General features: G+C 37.6%; 1 protein-coding gene across 1 annotated transcript in view; it reads left to right on the plus strand.

Annotated features, from left to right (window-relative positions):
- Positions 1 to 16,045, plus strand: part of LOXHD1 (lipoxygenase homology PLAT domains 1) — a 283,771-nt gene that overhangs the window by 173,816 nt on the left and 93,910 nt on the right. The window contains exons 27-29 of the mRNA XM_072605219.1: positions 6,587 to 6,703; positions 9,825 to 9,987; positions 14,407 to 14,561. Of these exons, the coding sequence (XP_072461320.1) occupies positions 6,587 to 6,703; positions 9,825 to 9,987; positions 14,407 to 14,561 (435 nt within the window). The remainder of the gene's footprint in view (positions 1 to 6,586; positions 6,704 to 9,824; positions 9,988 to 14,406; positions 14,562 to 16,045) is intronic.

The raw sequence follows: 16,045 nt of genomic DNA on the forward strand, positions 1-16,045 counted from the left end.
ATGCTGAAGTAAGATGGCATTTCCTCTCCCTCATCTAGGATGTCAGGGATGCACTGTTCTCTCCCAATGTTGCTTCCTCTGTGGTGAGGGAGATGTGGAAAATCATAATCTTAGAATCTCAGATTGAGAAGTGACCTCAGAAGGAGAGGTTTGTGTAACAGCTATAGAGTATTAATTTTGATTTTTGTCTCGCTCTTTCCCTGCCTTCATTTACTTTGTAAAGGTTGGAAGGGGATATAAGTCAAAGACATAAAACACTATAATAATATATAATAGAGAGAAAATCAAAACTGATAGTAATAATCCTGAACGTAAATGGCATTAACTCACCAATAATAGAGAAGGGTGGCAGAACAGGGCAAAAAACAAAACTCAATAATATATCATTTAGAAGAAACATTTAAAACATGAAGTTTACCCAGAGTTTAAATGAAGACTTGGAATCGAATCTACTAAGCCTCGGCGAAATAAAAAAGGAGGGATGACAATCATGATCTCAGACAAAGTAACAATAGAAACAGAAAGAATTAAAAGAGATAAGAAGGGAAAGTAGAGGATACTTGAAGAAACCACAGATAAGGAAATAATGTCAGTACCAAATATATATGAACAAATGATATAACATTTAATAATTAAAAGAAAAGTTAGTCAATCCTAGAGAGAACTAGGCAGTAAAAAATCATTAGGGACTTCGTTGTGACTTTTGCAGACCTAGATAAACCTTGTAGAAGGATTAACAAGAAGTTAAGGACCTGAAGATAATTTTAGAAAAATTAGATATAGTCGACCTTTGGTAATTGCTGAATAGGCATCATAAAGAATATATCTATTTTTATGTTTTTCATGGCACCTTTACAAAAACTGACCAAATCTGGGACATAAATTAGTCATAAGCAAATGCTTAAAAGAAGAAATATTAAATACTCAGTCTTTAGACTACAATGCAATAAACATTGTAATTAAAAAGGGAAATCTGAAGAACAAGAATGCCGTCTTCAAAAATGGTAGTGGATTCCTCTACACTAAAGCTTTCAAGTAAAGGCTAGATACTTTGTCAGGTATGTTGGAGAGAGGGTTCTTGTTCATACAAAATTAGACTAGAAAGACTCTGAGGTCCTTTATAACTCTGAAATTCTAAGATCTTCAACAGGTAGTTACCCAGGTTTTCCTTAAAAACCTCCAGTTATTTGGAAGTCATTACCCCGAGTCATCCAATTTTAGGCCATTCTAACTGTTAAGAACTTTTTGCTTTCTATAAGGCCAAAATCAGCCACTGCAATTTTCATCTATTTCTCTTAGTTCTGTCCTTTGGAGCCAAGATGAACAAGTCTAATTTTTCTTCTACATGAGAGTCCTTAAAATACTTAAAGACATTTATCTTCTGTCCTCTAAATCTTCTCTTCCTCAGTCTAGTTCCTTCATCCAATCCTTACATGGCATGACTTTGTGAACCAGCCCTCATGAACCTGTTCACCTTCTTTACCCCATGTTTTAGTACATTACTGTCCTTTCTAAAATGTGGAAATTGAACTGAAAACATACTCTTTTCCCTTTAGTTAAATTGAGACAGGGTAAGAAATTCCTCTTCCCTGGGATTTTAACTTTTTTAAAAAAAATGTTATTCAAGCATCAACACATATGAACATTTCCACATACGAAGAACAGAAAAAGAGGATTGCATATGAAGCTGTAACTCTCATAATAAACCCCATAAAATCATATATCTCAAAAATAAACTTATTTTAAAGCCAATAGTAAAGCCTATACTTTAGTTATAGAGCTCTAAAGATTTTATTTGTCCTCCTCTGAGCTTTATTCTCTTTTTTTCTATGCAGTTTAAAAAACATTTCATTGACACTTTTTTCTTTTTTGTTTTTGCATCACTATCACTACTAGCCCTTTTCTCCTCTGTCATGACTCAGTTCCTCCCTTATAAAAAACAATAATCAGAGTAACAACAACAACAAATTCACATATTATCTATTTCAGAAAATCTATGTCTCGAGTCCCTTTTTGATGGAACCAGGATGATGGAGAAGTAAGAGGGACCTAGCTCTAGCTCTCCCCCCGTAGCCCATGAAATACCTATAAAAATGACACTAAACAAATTTTAGAGCAGCTAAAGCCTCAAAATGATAGAGTGAAAGAGATTTCCAGCCCAAGATAGCCTGGAAGGCCGATAGTAAAGGTCTATTGCACTGGACTCAGAGCAGAGCACAGACCATCTGGGGCCACATGCCAAGGAAAGGACTAGAGCAGGCTTCAGGGCATGGAATCATGAGTAGCAGCTGCAGCTTTCAGATTTCTCAACCCACAAATGCCAAAGATAGCTTCAAAGGTCAGTGAGAAAGCTTTTTCACCTGGGTGACAGGGGTGTGCAGTCTGGCTCCAGGACTGTGGCAGCCACTGAAGCAGCAGTGTCCATTTTTGGAGCGCTTGACCTAAAGACGCTGGGGGAATCAAGTGACCAAACTGGGCCTCAGTCCTGAGTGACTGTCCTGATTTGAAGAGGAGCACTGGCATGGTGCAGCTGGTGGAGGCTCTGGAGAGGGAATCCTACTCGTAGTTCCAGGGCAGAAAAGAATGCTTGTAGTTGCTCCCAGACCAGAGTGCAGGCCAGGAGAGGAGTAAACTACTTTCCCTTGATTGTGCCAGGAAGAGGAGACTGAGGAACTTGGAGGAACTGAGAACTTACAGGTTCCTAGAGTATATCTCCCCACTTGACAAATGACTCAAAAGTCAAGTAACTGGCTGGGAAAATGCCTAAAAAGGGGGAAAAAATAAGATTATAGGAGGTTACTTTCTTGGTGAAAAGATATTTTCCTTCCATCCTTTTGGGTGAGGAAGAATAAAGCATACTATCAGAGGAAGACATCAAAGTCAAGGCTTCTACACACAAAACCTCCAAAAATGCAATGGTCTCAGGCAATGAAAGAGCTCAAAAAGGATTTGAAAATCAAGTAAGGGGGGCCAGGTCAAGATGGTGGAGTAATCACACACATTTTCTAGAGTGCTGCCCCCAAGCCCAGCCAAATACCTGTAAAAAAAATGACTCTAAACAAATTCTGGAGCTGCAGAACCCACAGAATGGCAGAATGAAGCAAATCTCCGGCCCAAGACATACTGGAAGGTAATGGAACTGTCTATTTAGCCATGCAGGAGGCAAGGAGCAGTCCAGCACAGGCCACACTGGCACAGGGCTTGGGATATGATATTCCAAAAGTCAAAGGAACTAGTATTAAAACCAAGAATCACCTACCCAGCAAAACTGAGTATAATATTTCAGGGAAGGGAAATGGTCATTCAATGAAATAGAGAACTTTGAAGCATTCTTGATGAAAAGACCAGAGCTGAATAGAAAATTTGATTTTCAAACACAAGAATCAAGAGAAGCATGAAAAGGTAAACAGGAAAGAAAAATCATAAGGAACTCATTAAAGCTGAGCTGTTTACATTCCTACATGGAAAGATGTTATTTGCAACTCATGAGACTTTTTTCAGTATTAGGTTAGTTAGAGGGAATCCATATATGTGTGTGTACACACACACACACATACTACATACATATATATACACATATGTACATTATATATGTATATATACATATATATGTATATACACATAAATAGAGGGCACAGGTGAGCTGAATATGAAGTGAGAATACCTAAAAAAATAAAATTTACTGTTGAATGGAATGTACTAGGAGTAAGAGAAAGGGAGAGATAGAATGTAGCAAATCATCTCACATACAAGAGGGAAGAAAGACCTTCTACAATGAAGGGGAACACACAGGAGATGAAAAGAAATGATTGAATCTTAATCTCATGGGATTTGGCTTAAAGAAGGAATAATACACACTCAATTGGATATAGAAATCTATTTTACCTTGCTGGAAGGCAAGGGGGAAGGGGATAGGAGAGGCAAGATAATAGAAAGGATAGCAAATTGGGGAAAGGGATAATCAGAAGCAAACACTATTGTGGGAGGACAGATCAAGGGAGAGAATGGAATAAATGAAGGGCAGGATAGAACAGAGGGAAATGTGGTTAGTCTTTTACAACATAAATATTATGGAAGTGCTTTGCATTGTTACATATGTATGACCTATATTGAATTGCTTGTTTTCTCAATGAGGGTGGGTAGTGAGGGAGGGAGAGAATATGGTACTCAAAGCTTTAAGAATGAATGTTAAAAATTGTTTTAGCATGCAACTAGAAATTAAGCTCTACAGGAAATGGAGCATGGAAATCTATTTTGCCCTACAAGAAAATAGAAGGGAAGGAGGGTGGCAGAAGGGTGGGTAATAGAAGGGAGGACAGACTGGAGGAAGGGGTGGATGGGGTGTATGCTGTCATGAAAATTTTGAATTCAAATTCTTGTGGAAGTGAATATTAAGAACTGAAAAATAAATAAATTATATATTAAAAAAAATAAAATCTATGTCTCTTCTGCATTTCTAGGCAGTCACTTCTCAGCCACAGGTGGAAAGTATATTTCATAACAGTCTTCTATAGTTTCAGTTGGTTATTGTGCTGATTAGTCATTCAAAGTTGATTTCCTTTGTGATTTTATAATGATTGCATAGATTGTTTTCCTGGTTCTGCTAACTTCATTCTGCATCATCTCATACAAATCTTCTCAGGTGTCTCTGAGTCTGTTCCTTTTTTTCTCTTCTTATGGCAAAATAATATTCCATTATAGTTACATATCATAATTTGTTCAGCCCTTCCCAAATTGATGGATATTCTCTTAATCATCATTTATTTGCTATAATAAAAAGTGTGGCTATGAATATTTTCATACACATTGTTCTTTCTATCTTTGATCTCTTTAAAATAGATATCAAAATTGACTCTTTGCAGATAGTTCCCAATTTCTTTCCAGAATGGTCAAACATATTCACAGCTCCACCAACAGTCAATTGTTCTATCTTCTTGTCCTCCCACAGCCTCATCAATAATTGTCATTTCCCTTTATTTCCATTTTTGCCAAACTTAAGAGTGAAAAGTAGAAATGAAATATAGTTTCAATTTTTTTGATAGGATTCTTTTCTTCTTTTAAGAGCTATTTGTTCATATTCTTTAATCATTTATCTATTTGGCAATGGTTGCTGTTCAGATTCATTCCATGTGTATTTTGGATATCAGATCTTTGTCAGAGAAACTTGCTGTCAAGATTTTTTTCAGTTAACTGTTTCTCTTCTGATTTTAGCTGCATTGATTTTGTTTGTAAAAAAATTTTCTACTTCTTGTACTCATAGTTGCCTTTTTTATCTCCTGTCTTTATCTTCTCTATCGCTTGTTCAAAAAGCCCTTGCCTAACCATAATAGTTTCCTATTCCTCTAATTTGCTTGTGATGTGATCTTTTATATCTAACCCATATATCCATTTGGATCTTTGCAGTAAGATGTTGGCCAGAAATAAAAGTTTTCCAAGTTTCTTTCCTATTTTCCCTGAGATTTTTGGTAAATTACAAGTTTTTGCCTCATATTTATTGTTACTGTATTTGTTTGCTCCTTGATCTCATGCACCTATATTTCTTCTTCAACTTTACCTTTTGTAAAAAATTGCTAATTTTTTTATGATTACTGCTTTTTAGTACCATTTAAAGTAAAATACTTCTAATGTTCCTTTCCTTTTTTAACACATTTTTTCAATGTTTTTCTGGTGATTCTCAACTTAGTAGGGATGTTTCAAAAGGAGTTTAGCTAGTAAGTTAAGAAAACAAAAAATAATTGAAAAATATACCAGGCATAGACTTATCATTATGAATCATAAGATAAATTACATATTGATTTTAGAATCTTAAATATACCATCTTAGCTGATCCATATAATCCTCTGAGGTAGATACTATATGTATTATTTTCTTCTTTTTTTATAGATGAAAAAGTGACTCAGAGAGGTTGTGCTTTGCTCATGGTCACATAGTGGAAAGCATCAGAGCTAAGATCTGAACCTAGGTCTTCCTGAATTCAAATACAGTAGTTTTCCTTATGCCGCATTGTCTCTCTCTCTCTCTCCAAAAGAAAAAAAAACAGTCTCATCATCTATTGGCTTGGCAGTAGCCAAGTCATAGAGAATTTCTTGTCCAGATTATTTTTCTTCAACTCAACCCTTCCTGGAAGGGGTTGGGGGAGTCCAGCCCCACTATCCCCTTCTCAGTCTTCTGATATTTTTCTCTCTTCCTCTTACCTTCAGTTCTTCCTCTTTATGGGAACAATTGGATCAAAGGGCCCAGTTCCACTGATAAGATGGTTGGTGTGTTAATAGACCAGCTCTGGTAGAGAAAGAGACCATAACACACACAATTGGTTAACAAAAAGGGTCTCAAATATAGAAAGGCCTTACCTCCTTCCCTTCTTATATAGGGTTTCTTCCCAAAGTTGTTGGGGATGCCTCCCATTTTTTTTGTGAGTCAAGGAATGACTAAAAGTCAGTTCTCACTTCCATGGCCAGAGGGGAAGGGAAAAATAGGACGTTGCTTGGGGATAGTATTTTTATGGATCTTTCCCTGATTTATTCATTAAATGTTTTATTTTTTAAAACACTAAGCTACTACCCTGTGCTTTTTGCCCTCTCTTCAGATGGAGGATGTAGGAGAAGTCATTGAAAAAATTCGGATTGGACATGACAATGCAGGCATGAATGCCGGGTGGCACTGTGACCATGTGGATATCCGAAGGCTCCTGCCAGATAAAAATGTATGTTCCTGCCCTAGGATTTCCTGCAACTACTTGACAGTCTTTGAAAACTCTTTAACTTATCAAAACAGCAAAGTGAATTGTGAAAATTACCCTGTCCACTGAGAACTCAGGGCTAGATTTTTTATTAAATAGTTCGAAGAAAACCCTCCAAACTTCACATCTAAGGTACAAAGAGTCATATATTAATTTGATTTATACATTCAACCAACATACCTTTATTAAAGACATGATGTGCAGGGCATTGTGTTAAATATGGGAGATGCAAATTTCAGATAATATGTGGTCTTTGTTCCCGTGTTCTAATATAATAGGGGAATGATGTAAAAACAGATAGCTAAACATAATGTTGCTTAATCAAAATTAAGAAGTATATAACAAAGCATTCTGCTAAGTCAAAAGAAGAAAGTTGTTATTGACAGAGTGGTCAGGCAGGGTTTTATGGAGAAGATGGTATCTGAATTGGATTTTAAATCATGGAAGACATAGCATGGTATGAAAGCATTGGGAAGATCTGAGTTCGTCTTACTTTGAAACATATTGGTTATATAACCTTGGGAAAGTCATTTAATTTCTCAATGTCTCAAGCATCTCTCTTAGTTTATAAGTGGCAGAGAAGGTGCCCATCTGCATTCATAGATGGAATTTCCTCGTCGGGAGCTCCATGCACTGATAAAATCATAGGTCTGGTTAAAAAATAACAATAGATGATAAGTAAGAATTCAATAAAGAAGAGGGAATAGGAGAATATTTTAGCCATAGGGAACAGTGAAAACAAAGGCATGTCAAGTCAGAAAGCACAGGACATATCTCAGGGCCAGAAAACAGACCAGTTTAACTGGGGCATAGAGTGCATAGAAGGGAGCAATATGACAAAATGACAGAAAGGAAGGGTGGTACCAGATTGTGAAGGGCTTTGGATGCCAGACAAAGAAATCTGAACTTCAGTTGGCAGGCAGCTGAATGCAACTTAAGATTTTTGATTAAATGAGTGACATGACCAGATCTATGCCTGAGGAAGACCATTCTGTCAGTGGAATAAAGGATAGATTTGAAATGATGGTTTGTGGATAAAATTGGAATGCCAGTATGCTATTGTGATAGCCCAGGAAAATGGTAATGATGGCTTGTAGGAAGATGACATTGGTGGGTATAGGGAGGAAAGAATGAATTTGAGGAAAATTGCAGAGGAGGGCAGTTAGGTGGTACAGTGGATAGAGCATGGAGTCAGGAAGACCCAAGTTCAAATCTGGTCTCAGACACTTCCTAGCTGTGTGACCCTGGGCAAGTCACTTCACCTTGTTTGTCTCAGTTTCATCTGTAAATGAGCTTGAGAAGGGAATGGCAAATTACTCCAGTATCAATGCCAACAAAACCCCAGACCTCATGAAGAGTCAGACACAACTGATACAACTGAATAACAGCAACAGCAGAAGAGAAATTGGCAGGATTTTATGACTGACTGAATATAAGACTTGAAGAAGAAAGAAGAATGAAAGATAGACCCTGGATTTTGGAAACAGGAGGCTAGATGAATGGTGGTGACACCAACAAGAAAAGCAAATTCATAAGGAAGAAACGATTTTAGGGAAAGATACTAAGTAAGGTTTAGAACATCTTGAGTTTGAGGTGGAAGCAAAGATCTGGTAGGTAGTCATAGATGTGGGTCAGAAATTAAGGAGACCAGTACTGAAGAAACAGAGCTGGGAATCATTTGCCTAAAGGTGATACTTGGAGTTGTGTCAATGATTAGGATTTCTAAATGAGAGCTGAGACAGACAGACAGACAGACAGACAGACAGAGACAGAGACAGAGGAAGAGGAGAAGAAATGATAATAGAACCCTGGAGAACATCCTGTCTTAAGGAATTAAAAAGAGAAGTCAGTGAAGAAGACAGAGAGGAAACAGTTTGAAAGGCAGGAGGAAAGGGGATAGCTAGGTGGTACAATAAATAGAGCACTGGCCTTGGAACTTTTGAACTGAGTTCAAATTTGTCCTCAGACACTTATTAGCTGGGCAACTCATTTAACCCCTATTGCTGAAAGAAAGGAAGAAAGAAAATCAGGAAGTTAGTATCTCTGTTGTAATCAAAGAAGAAGAGCATTTAGAGTAAGAAAGGGTAGCCAGGAGCATCTAACACAGCACAGAAAAAATGAAAGGAGGGCTGGAAAAAGATCCTTGGATATGACCATTGGAAGGGCATCGGTAGCCTTTGACAGCCCAGCTTCTGCAGAATGACAATGGGCAGAAATCAGGCACCAAGCCCTTCAGTAGAACAGAGAATGGAAAAGTGGAGATCTGGTGTGTGCACAATTTTGTAAAGCTGTTTGTCAGTGAAGGGCAGGAAATAGATCTAGTCATCTATCTCTCCACATTCCACCCCATATTGTGTACTGACATCGATACCTCCATAAACACATATGTACATCAATATATGCGTATACACATGCCTATATACAAACATGTACACAACTGCACAAGTTCATGTGGTTTAAATATACCTCTTTCAACTGCCTCTGTCCTCCTGATTACAAATTGGCAATGTGTTAAAAGGAGACCCAGGACATCATACCATTTTTAAACAACATAGTGACACATCCATACTCCTCTAATTGATGATGACCAGCATCCTCTCCGGTCTACACCCTCACTTTCTTAAAAGTCACCCACTGCATCCTGGGCCATGTCATCTTAACCTATATCTTGCCACTGGAGTCCAATGGCTTTGGAGGAGAGAGCAAGGCTGATGACTATGTAGCTCTGGATTGAGTCAAGCACTTGACACACAGTTAGTAAGTGTCTGATGTCGGATTTGAACTTGGTCTTCCTGACTCTAGGCCCAGCACTCTATCCACCTAGCTGCCTTTAAAGCAACAATTCCAAAATTTAATAGTTACTCAAAAGATAAAACCCAAGAAGGAATGAAATGCAATAGGATTTGGTGGAAGAGTCTTTGAACAATTGACCTGCTGTCATTTTTGCATAAATGTGTATCTCTATGATACATAGTTGTCCCAGTCCCCAGAGACTCCTGCCTGAATACTCCTTGCTTAGCAACTTCTGAACCAGGCACTTTCCCTATTGAAAGCTGAATTTATTTTTCCTTCCCTTTTGCTCTAGGGATCAGAGACTGTGACATTTGCCTGTGATCGATGGCTTGCCACATCTGAAGATGATAAGAAGACTATTCGAGAACTGGTCCCATTTGATATGTTTACTGAGAAAGTAATGAAAGATGGGTCCTTAAGACAAATTTATAAGGAAATAGAGGAACCTCTGGACAGTAAGTATGATGACAGGATCCATGTTCTACCCTGAACCCCAACCCTTGGTGTTATGTCACTATGAATTGTTCCACATAAATGAGGGTTTGATCTTTAAGCTTCAACACTTGAAAGTGTTGATCATATGGAATGAACATTTTTCTAAAATACATTGCACACTCCCCTGCTTCTTTAAACAGTAAATATGGAACATCATTTAACTTTGCCTTGAGGGTATCATTGTGAACATTAACTTCTGTACTGTGCAATAATTCATTGATGTTTTCATTTCCTATTTGTATCCTACATTAAATGTCCCCAGACTGCTATGCTTTCTGAAAGCTTATGTCTGCTTATATAGTTTTTCTGTCTCCTCCCTCGAAGTCAGGCTCTCAGCTATCATGTCTCACAGCTGTCAGCATGCCATCTTGTAGCAGACTCTCTCCTAATTGGTTTCTTCTCATCTGCTGTGGACTTGAACATCAGATAGCCAACTGTGTCAGAACTGTGTAAAATAAGAGTTAAAAAAATCTAAACAAGTGTAGAAGAAGTTCTCCTAAGAATAAAGCATGAATATAAATCTTTTGTATATGAACTTTGTTAACATCTATTTTTGGTAGCTCAGAAGCTTTTGATACTCATATTGGGCAAAGATGTTTTGGAGAGATGTAACTGTTGGGCAGCTGAGTTTCAGATAGGTAAGATCTTATTGTGTGACCAAATCTCATTATCCAGGGGCTGGTGATTCTGCTGGTAGATTATTTAGACTCCTGACTTCTTCTCACCACTTTTTTTTTTGGCCACCCATCTTTCAGCTGTTCACTGATTCTTCTTCAATGGGTTGGTAGGGTAACGATGAGGACAGATTTATTTCAATCCATTTTTCTTCTGATCTGTAGAATTTAATCCTTTTTTCTCTCACTATCCCTAGTTGCTATTCTAATTCAGCCATATGTTTTCAAGCATAGTGAGTATCCTGGATGTTATGATTAGGACACATTTATATTTAGAGAATAATCTACTCTATCAGAACTTTGCTCATAGTTCTAAGAAAGCCAAGGCATGAGTTCGAGTTCGATGTGAGCCAGACAGCTTTTCTTAGCCCTCATCTTTGATCTCTGTATCATGTTGGACAGTATTGACCAAACACTTCTTGAAACTTTCTCCTTTCATTTCTATGACTTCAACCACTAGATGGTGGAGTGGACAGATCATGTCTTAGAATCAGGAATCCTCATGAGTTCAAATCCAACCTCAGATACTTACTAGTTGTGACCCTGGGCAAGTCACTTAACCCTGTTTGCCTCAGTTCCTCATCTATAAAATAAGCTAGAGAAGAAATGGCAAATCACCCCAGTATCTTTGCCAAGAAAATGCCAAATTGGGTTATGAAAAGTTAGCCATGACTGAAAAGATCCCACAACATTCAAGACTTTGAATTATTTCTATTTCTTATGTGAGTACCTCATCTTTTCTCCCTCCCCTATCTATGAGTGTTCCCTAAAGTCTTTTCCCACCTCAACTTCTTGAAGTTTTATTTTTTCCTCTCCCTTTACCTTGCCCTAGCATCATCATCATCATCATCATCATCATCATCATCATCATCATCATCATCATCATCATCATCCTCTCTCTCCATCAACTCTCTACTTGCTCTTCACTTGCTCTTTCAACCCTTCCAATAAGTTCATCCATTCTTGCAAGTATATAAGTCACATCAAAAATCAATCTCATTACTTAACAGCAATGCCTGTTTTTTGACTAAAAACAGGTTTACCCAACATGATAACTAATCTTATTCCTCCAAACTTGGCTCTAAATAACTTTTGACTATTTCTAAAAAATTGAATGTCTTCAAAGAATGATGAATTTCCATCATCGCACATTTATAAGAGAATCTGTCACAGGCTCAAGAGTTTGTTCCAACAAGGATCTGAAAACTGGAAGTACTGCTGGGCTATAGAGTCTCCTAAAGTGATTATTTGAAGGAGATGGTGCTCATCAGTACATGTAAATTAGGGTATATGTGTATTTGTTTTTTAAAAGTGATTTTACATCATAAAGTAGACATTATAATTTGCACCACTGGAATCGCAGATCCTTCTTATAAGGGCATTTCATATATTATATATATGAATATATGTTTCATATATTATTGTAATCATATTATAATTGTATAATGATTCATATTATATATGAATTCAAAGTTAATTATAATTCATATATTATTATAATCAATGAACATTTATCTATTAAGCACCTACTATGTGCCAGGCACTATGCTAAGTTTTGGGGATAAAAAAAGAGGCAAAAGACAGTGCTTGCCCTCAGGGAATTCACAATCTAATAGAAGAGATAACATACAAACAAATATATGTGAACAGGATAAATAAAAAATAATTAAGGAAAGGCACTAGAAATAAAAGGGGTTAAGAAAAGCTTCCTGAAAAAAGATGGGATTTTTTGCTAGGACTTAAAGGAATCTAGGGAAATCAGTAGGCTGAAGGAGACTATCCTAGGCTTAGAAGATAGCCAACAAAAATGCTCAGAGCCAAAAAATGGAGGGACTCATTGTTAGAACAGCCAGTGTCAATAGCCCAGGGTCACTGGATCAAATATGAGTAGTGTTATAGACTATATATCTGTCTATTGACTTATGGCCCATTCTCATCATACCTATACACATACCCCCCCCACACACAAACATTTACACACACACAAACACAGATAGACAGATAGACAGACAGACAGACACACACACACACATACACCCTTCTCTTTCCACTTCCTCTTCTTTTCATATGTTCTTGGTTACACTTTGATAAAGGATATATTTGGGAAACTGTGCAGCATACCACAACTTACCCAGTTTGTTCTGTGGTGCCAAAGTGTTCTGACATCCTGAATAGACAACAGTAGTACAGACAAAATTACTGGATAGTTAAAGACCCAAGCAAGTTATTTTTCTTCCTGAATTCTCTGTATTAATCTATCTAGATCAGATCATTCAGAAAAGTAGGAAATCCCACCCATACCCCTTCCTTCTGTCCTATTGAGAAAGCTCTCATGACTGAGGGGGAAGGAGAAGCTTAAATCCCAGCTCCTTGCTTCCAAGATCCTTCTGGGCCTATAGAACAGGAGGGCATTTTTTGTCCATCATATTACATACCATCTTTTTTTAAACCTCTAGTGCTCCTTGAATCTGGTTGCTGATTATTCATAGATTAGAATTTAAGTTACCACAAACATTTGTATTCTCTCAGATTTTGAGATACTATAAAATTCTGTGGACATGTCCCTTTTCATTTAGAATCCCAGAGGAGTGCCCTGGAAAGCTGCCTGAATACTCTCTTGGGGCCATTGTATGTTACTAATGTGCTTTTAAAACTGTGTTGCTCTTTATAGTGTTTCTAGGGAAACATTCTTTCACTAATGATCAGTGCCCAAGGTGGGCATTGGAGGGAGGAGGGATCCAGAAATAGCCACATCTCATAGCACATCCGCATTGCTCAGCACCCAAGAGCTGAATCAGTTTTCCTAGCTCTTCCAGGTCCCAGAAAGAAAGAAAAATAAAGCTGTTTAATGACAGCCCCAGTGACATTGCATCACATTCTCAGACCAAGGTTCAAAAAGACTTGCCTTCCTTGGAGTCAAGATACTTACATTGACAGACCAATTACACCCTATGGCTGTTAGAGACCCAAGGCTGTCTATGTCTTGATGATGCCAATAAATGCAGCTGGAAAGTGAAAAATTCAATGAACTGCTTGTTTTTTCTGCATTGCAGCCAGAGTCCAAACTCTGGTTTCTATCAAGTTTAGCCAGAGGGGCCTTCGTAATACTGAATCTCTTGAACAACAACGGAGTTGTTTCAGATAGGAGTCACTTGCAAATGAGAAGCACTAATAATTTTATAATGTGGATTTAATGATCACAATATCACAACTTTCAGTTAGTTCTTGTGGGAATTAACATTGGTCAACCCTCTCAGGCTAATTTTGATGTGTGCATTTGGATTCATCTTTATCCAGGGCTGGGACTGAAATGGAGTAAATCTATCATCCATGTCTCTTAAGTTTCTTCAAAAATTTTTGCATACACTCAATTATCTGAATAGCTAGCCTTCTCATAAGTACATCAGATAAGAGTCTGAATGTTCTAAGAGCATTTACATCTAGATAGGCAGCAACAAGAAAGAAAAAGGAATGGCATATCCTTATTGCCTCTGTCAGAAGGTTCATAGCTCATCATATGAATCCTTTTCATCAATCTTCTAAAAGATCTGGTCAATATATCTTTTTGCACAATTGTGTCCCTATGGTCACATCTGAATCCACACTACTGATGATTTGGGTCTACATGTTTCATTGATGCTACCTATGAATTTCGCTCCCTTGCACTGAATTGTGTTTTTTCTTCTTATCTGTTTGTCTCTATAGTTATTCTATATTCAGTGCAGATCTTCACTGGGAACATACCTGGTGCTGGGACAGATGCTAAAGTCTTCATCACAATCTACGGAGACCTTGGAGACACAGGGGAACGGTACCTTGGCAAGTCAGAAAACAGGACAAACAAATTTGAAAAAGGAACGGTAATGGACGGACACACTGCTGTCCCCCGTCCTTCCCTTCTCCCCCGCTCCATTCTCAGTGCATCCCTTGATTGTCTTCTTCACAGTCTCCAGGGCAAAGTCTTTCTTTGGAATTTTGCATTCGCACTCCATGCTGTTCCCCTTGCCCCTACCAGGAATATTTTCCTCCATTTTCTCTGTCTTTCCAAACTCAACTATCTTTCAAGACCCAACCCATAACCTATGTCCTTTGTGAAGCCCCCCTGACTATTCCAGACTCCAGTGGTCTCTCCCTCCTAAACTTCTAAAGTTCTTGTTTCTTATGCTCACTTGTCCCTTAGTGCATACTACCTTGTATGGCTATTTTATTTTATTATATAAATATTTATCTTAGGCATATAAATTATATTTATATATTATATTAATTTATATTGACACATTAATTTATTATACCATATAATTACTCATATAATATATTATATTTCTATTACTATAATATAATATATATTTTAAATATTTATTATATTAATAAATGTTTATTACAGAAGATATTTTCTCTCTAATTAAACTCTAAGCTGTTGAATGGCAGGAATTATGTCTTCTTCATATCTGTATTATTCAAAGAACCTACTGAGGCCTTTGTACTGTCACTATCATCAAGTATTTGGCAAGCGTCTGATACATACAGGTCACTCTGCTAGATCCCGGGGTACAGAGAGTAAGAGAACTGGATGCATTTATAGCATGATCAGGGAAACATGGTCAATTAAAAAAACAACTTTCTCGGACTGAATACATGTGATGAATGTTAGAAGTGTGATATTACAGGAAGTGGAATAAGAGTTCAAAAGAGGGTGTTTTCACTAGGCTGAGGAAGGAAGGGAAACCCAATACAGGAGATAAATCTCAAGATTGGATCACTGAAAACCTGGGCTTTAGTCTCAGATTTGCTGTTAACTAGTCATGTGACATTTGGCAAGTCATATAACTCTTGGCCTGTAGTTTCCTCTACTATGAAATACGGAATTTGGTCTGACCTTCAAGCCCCAGGCCTATTATTTTTCCATGACAGAGGGAGGGTCCATGAAAAGATCCCTGGAACTCAGGTTCAGAAGACCTAAGTCCTGCCTCTGAGGTTTATTACCTGGGTAATCTTGGGTAAGTCACTTACTTAATTTCCCTGGGTCTCAGCTTTCTCATCGGTACAATGAGAAAGTTGAACAAGATCTCTGAGGTGCCTTGTAGCTCTAAATTAAGTCCCAGGACCAGGAGACCTATGACGGAACTTCTGAACAGTGGTTAAGGCCTAAGGCCACTGTGGGGAATATTTTCTCCATCTTCTCTTTCTCTTTCCATTCCCACTCTCTCTTCTATTCTCCCCATCCATATAATCTCTCTTTTTGATCTACTCTTACTCTTTGACCATATTTCCTTCTCCCCAAACTTGGTAGCCTTAAGCTTGCCCATATCTTTTTGTGGTCACCACCATCACTGCTGACTTTATA

The sequence above is a fragment of the Notamacropus eugenii genome, chromosome 4 (genome assembly GCF_028372415.1).
Source record: "Notamacropus eugenii isolate mMacEug1 chromosome 4, mMacEug1.pri_v2, whole genome shotgun sequence".
Lineage (NCBI taxonomy): Eukaryota > Metazoa > Chordata > Mammalia > Diprotodontia > Macropodidae > Notamacropus > Notamacropus eugenii.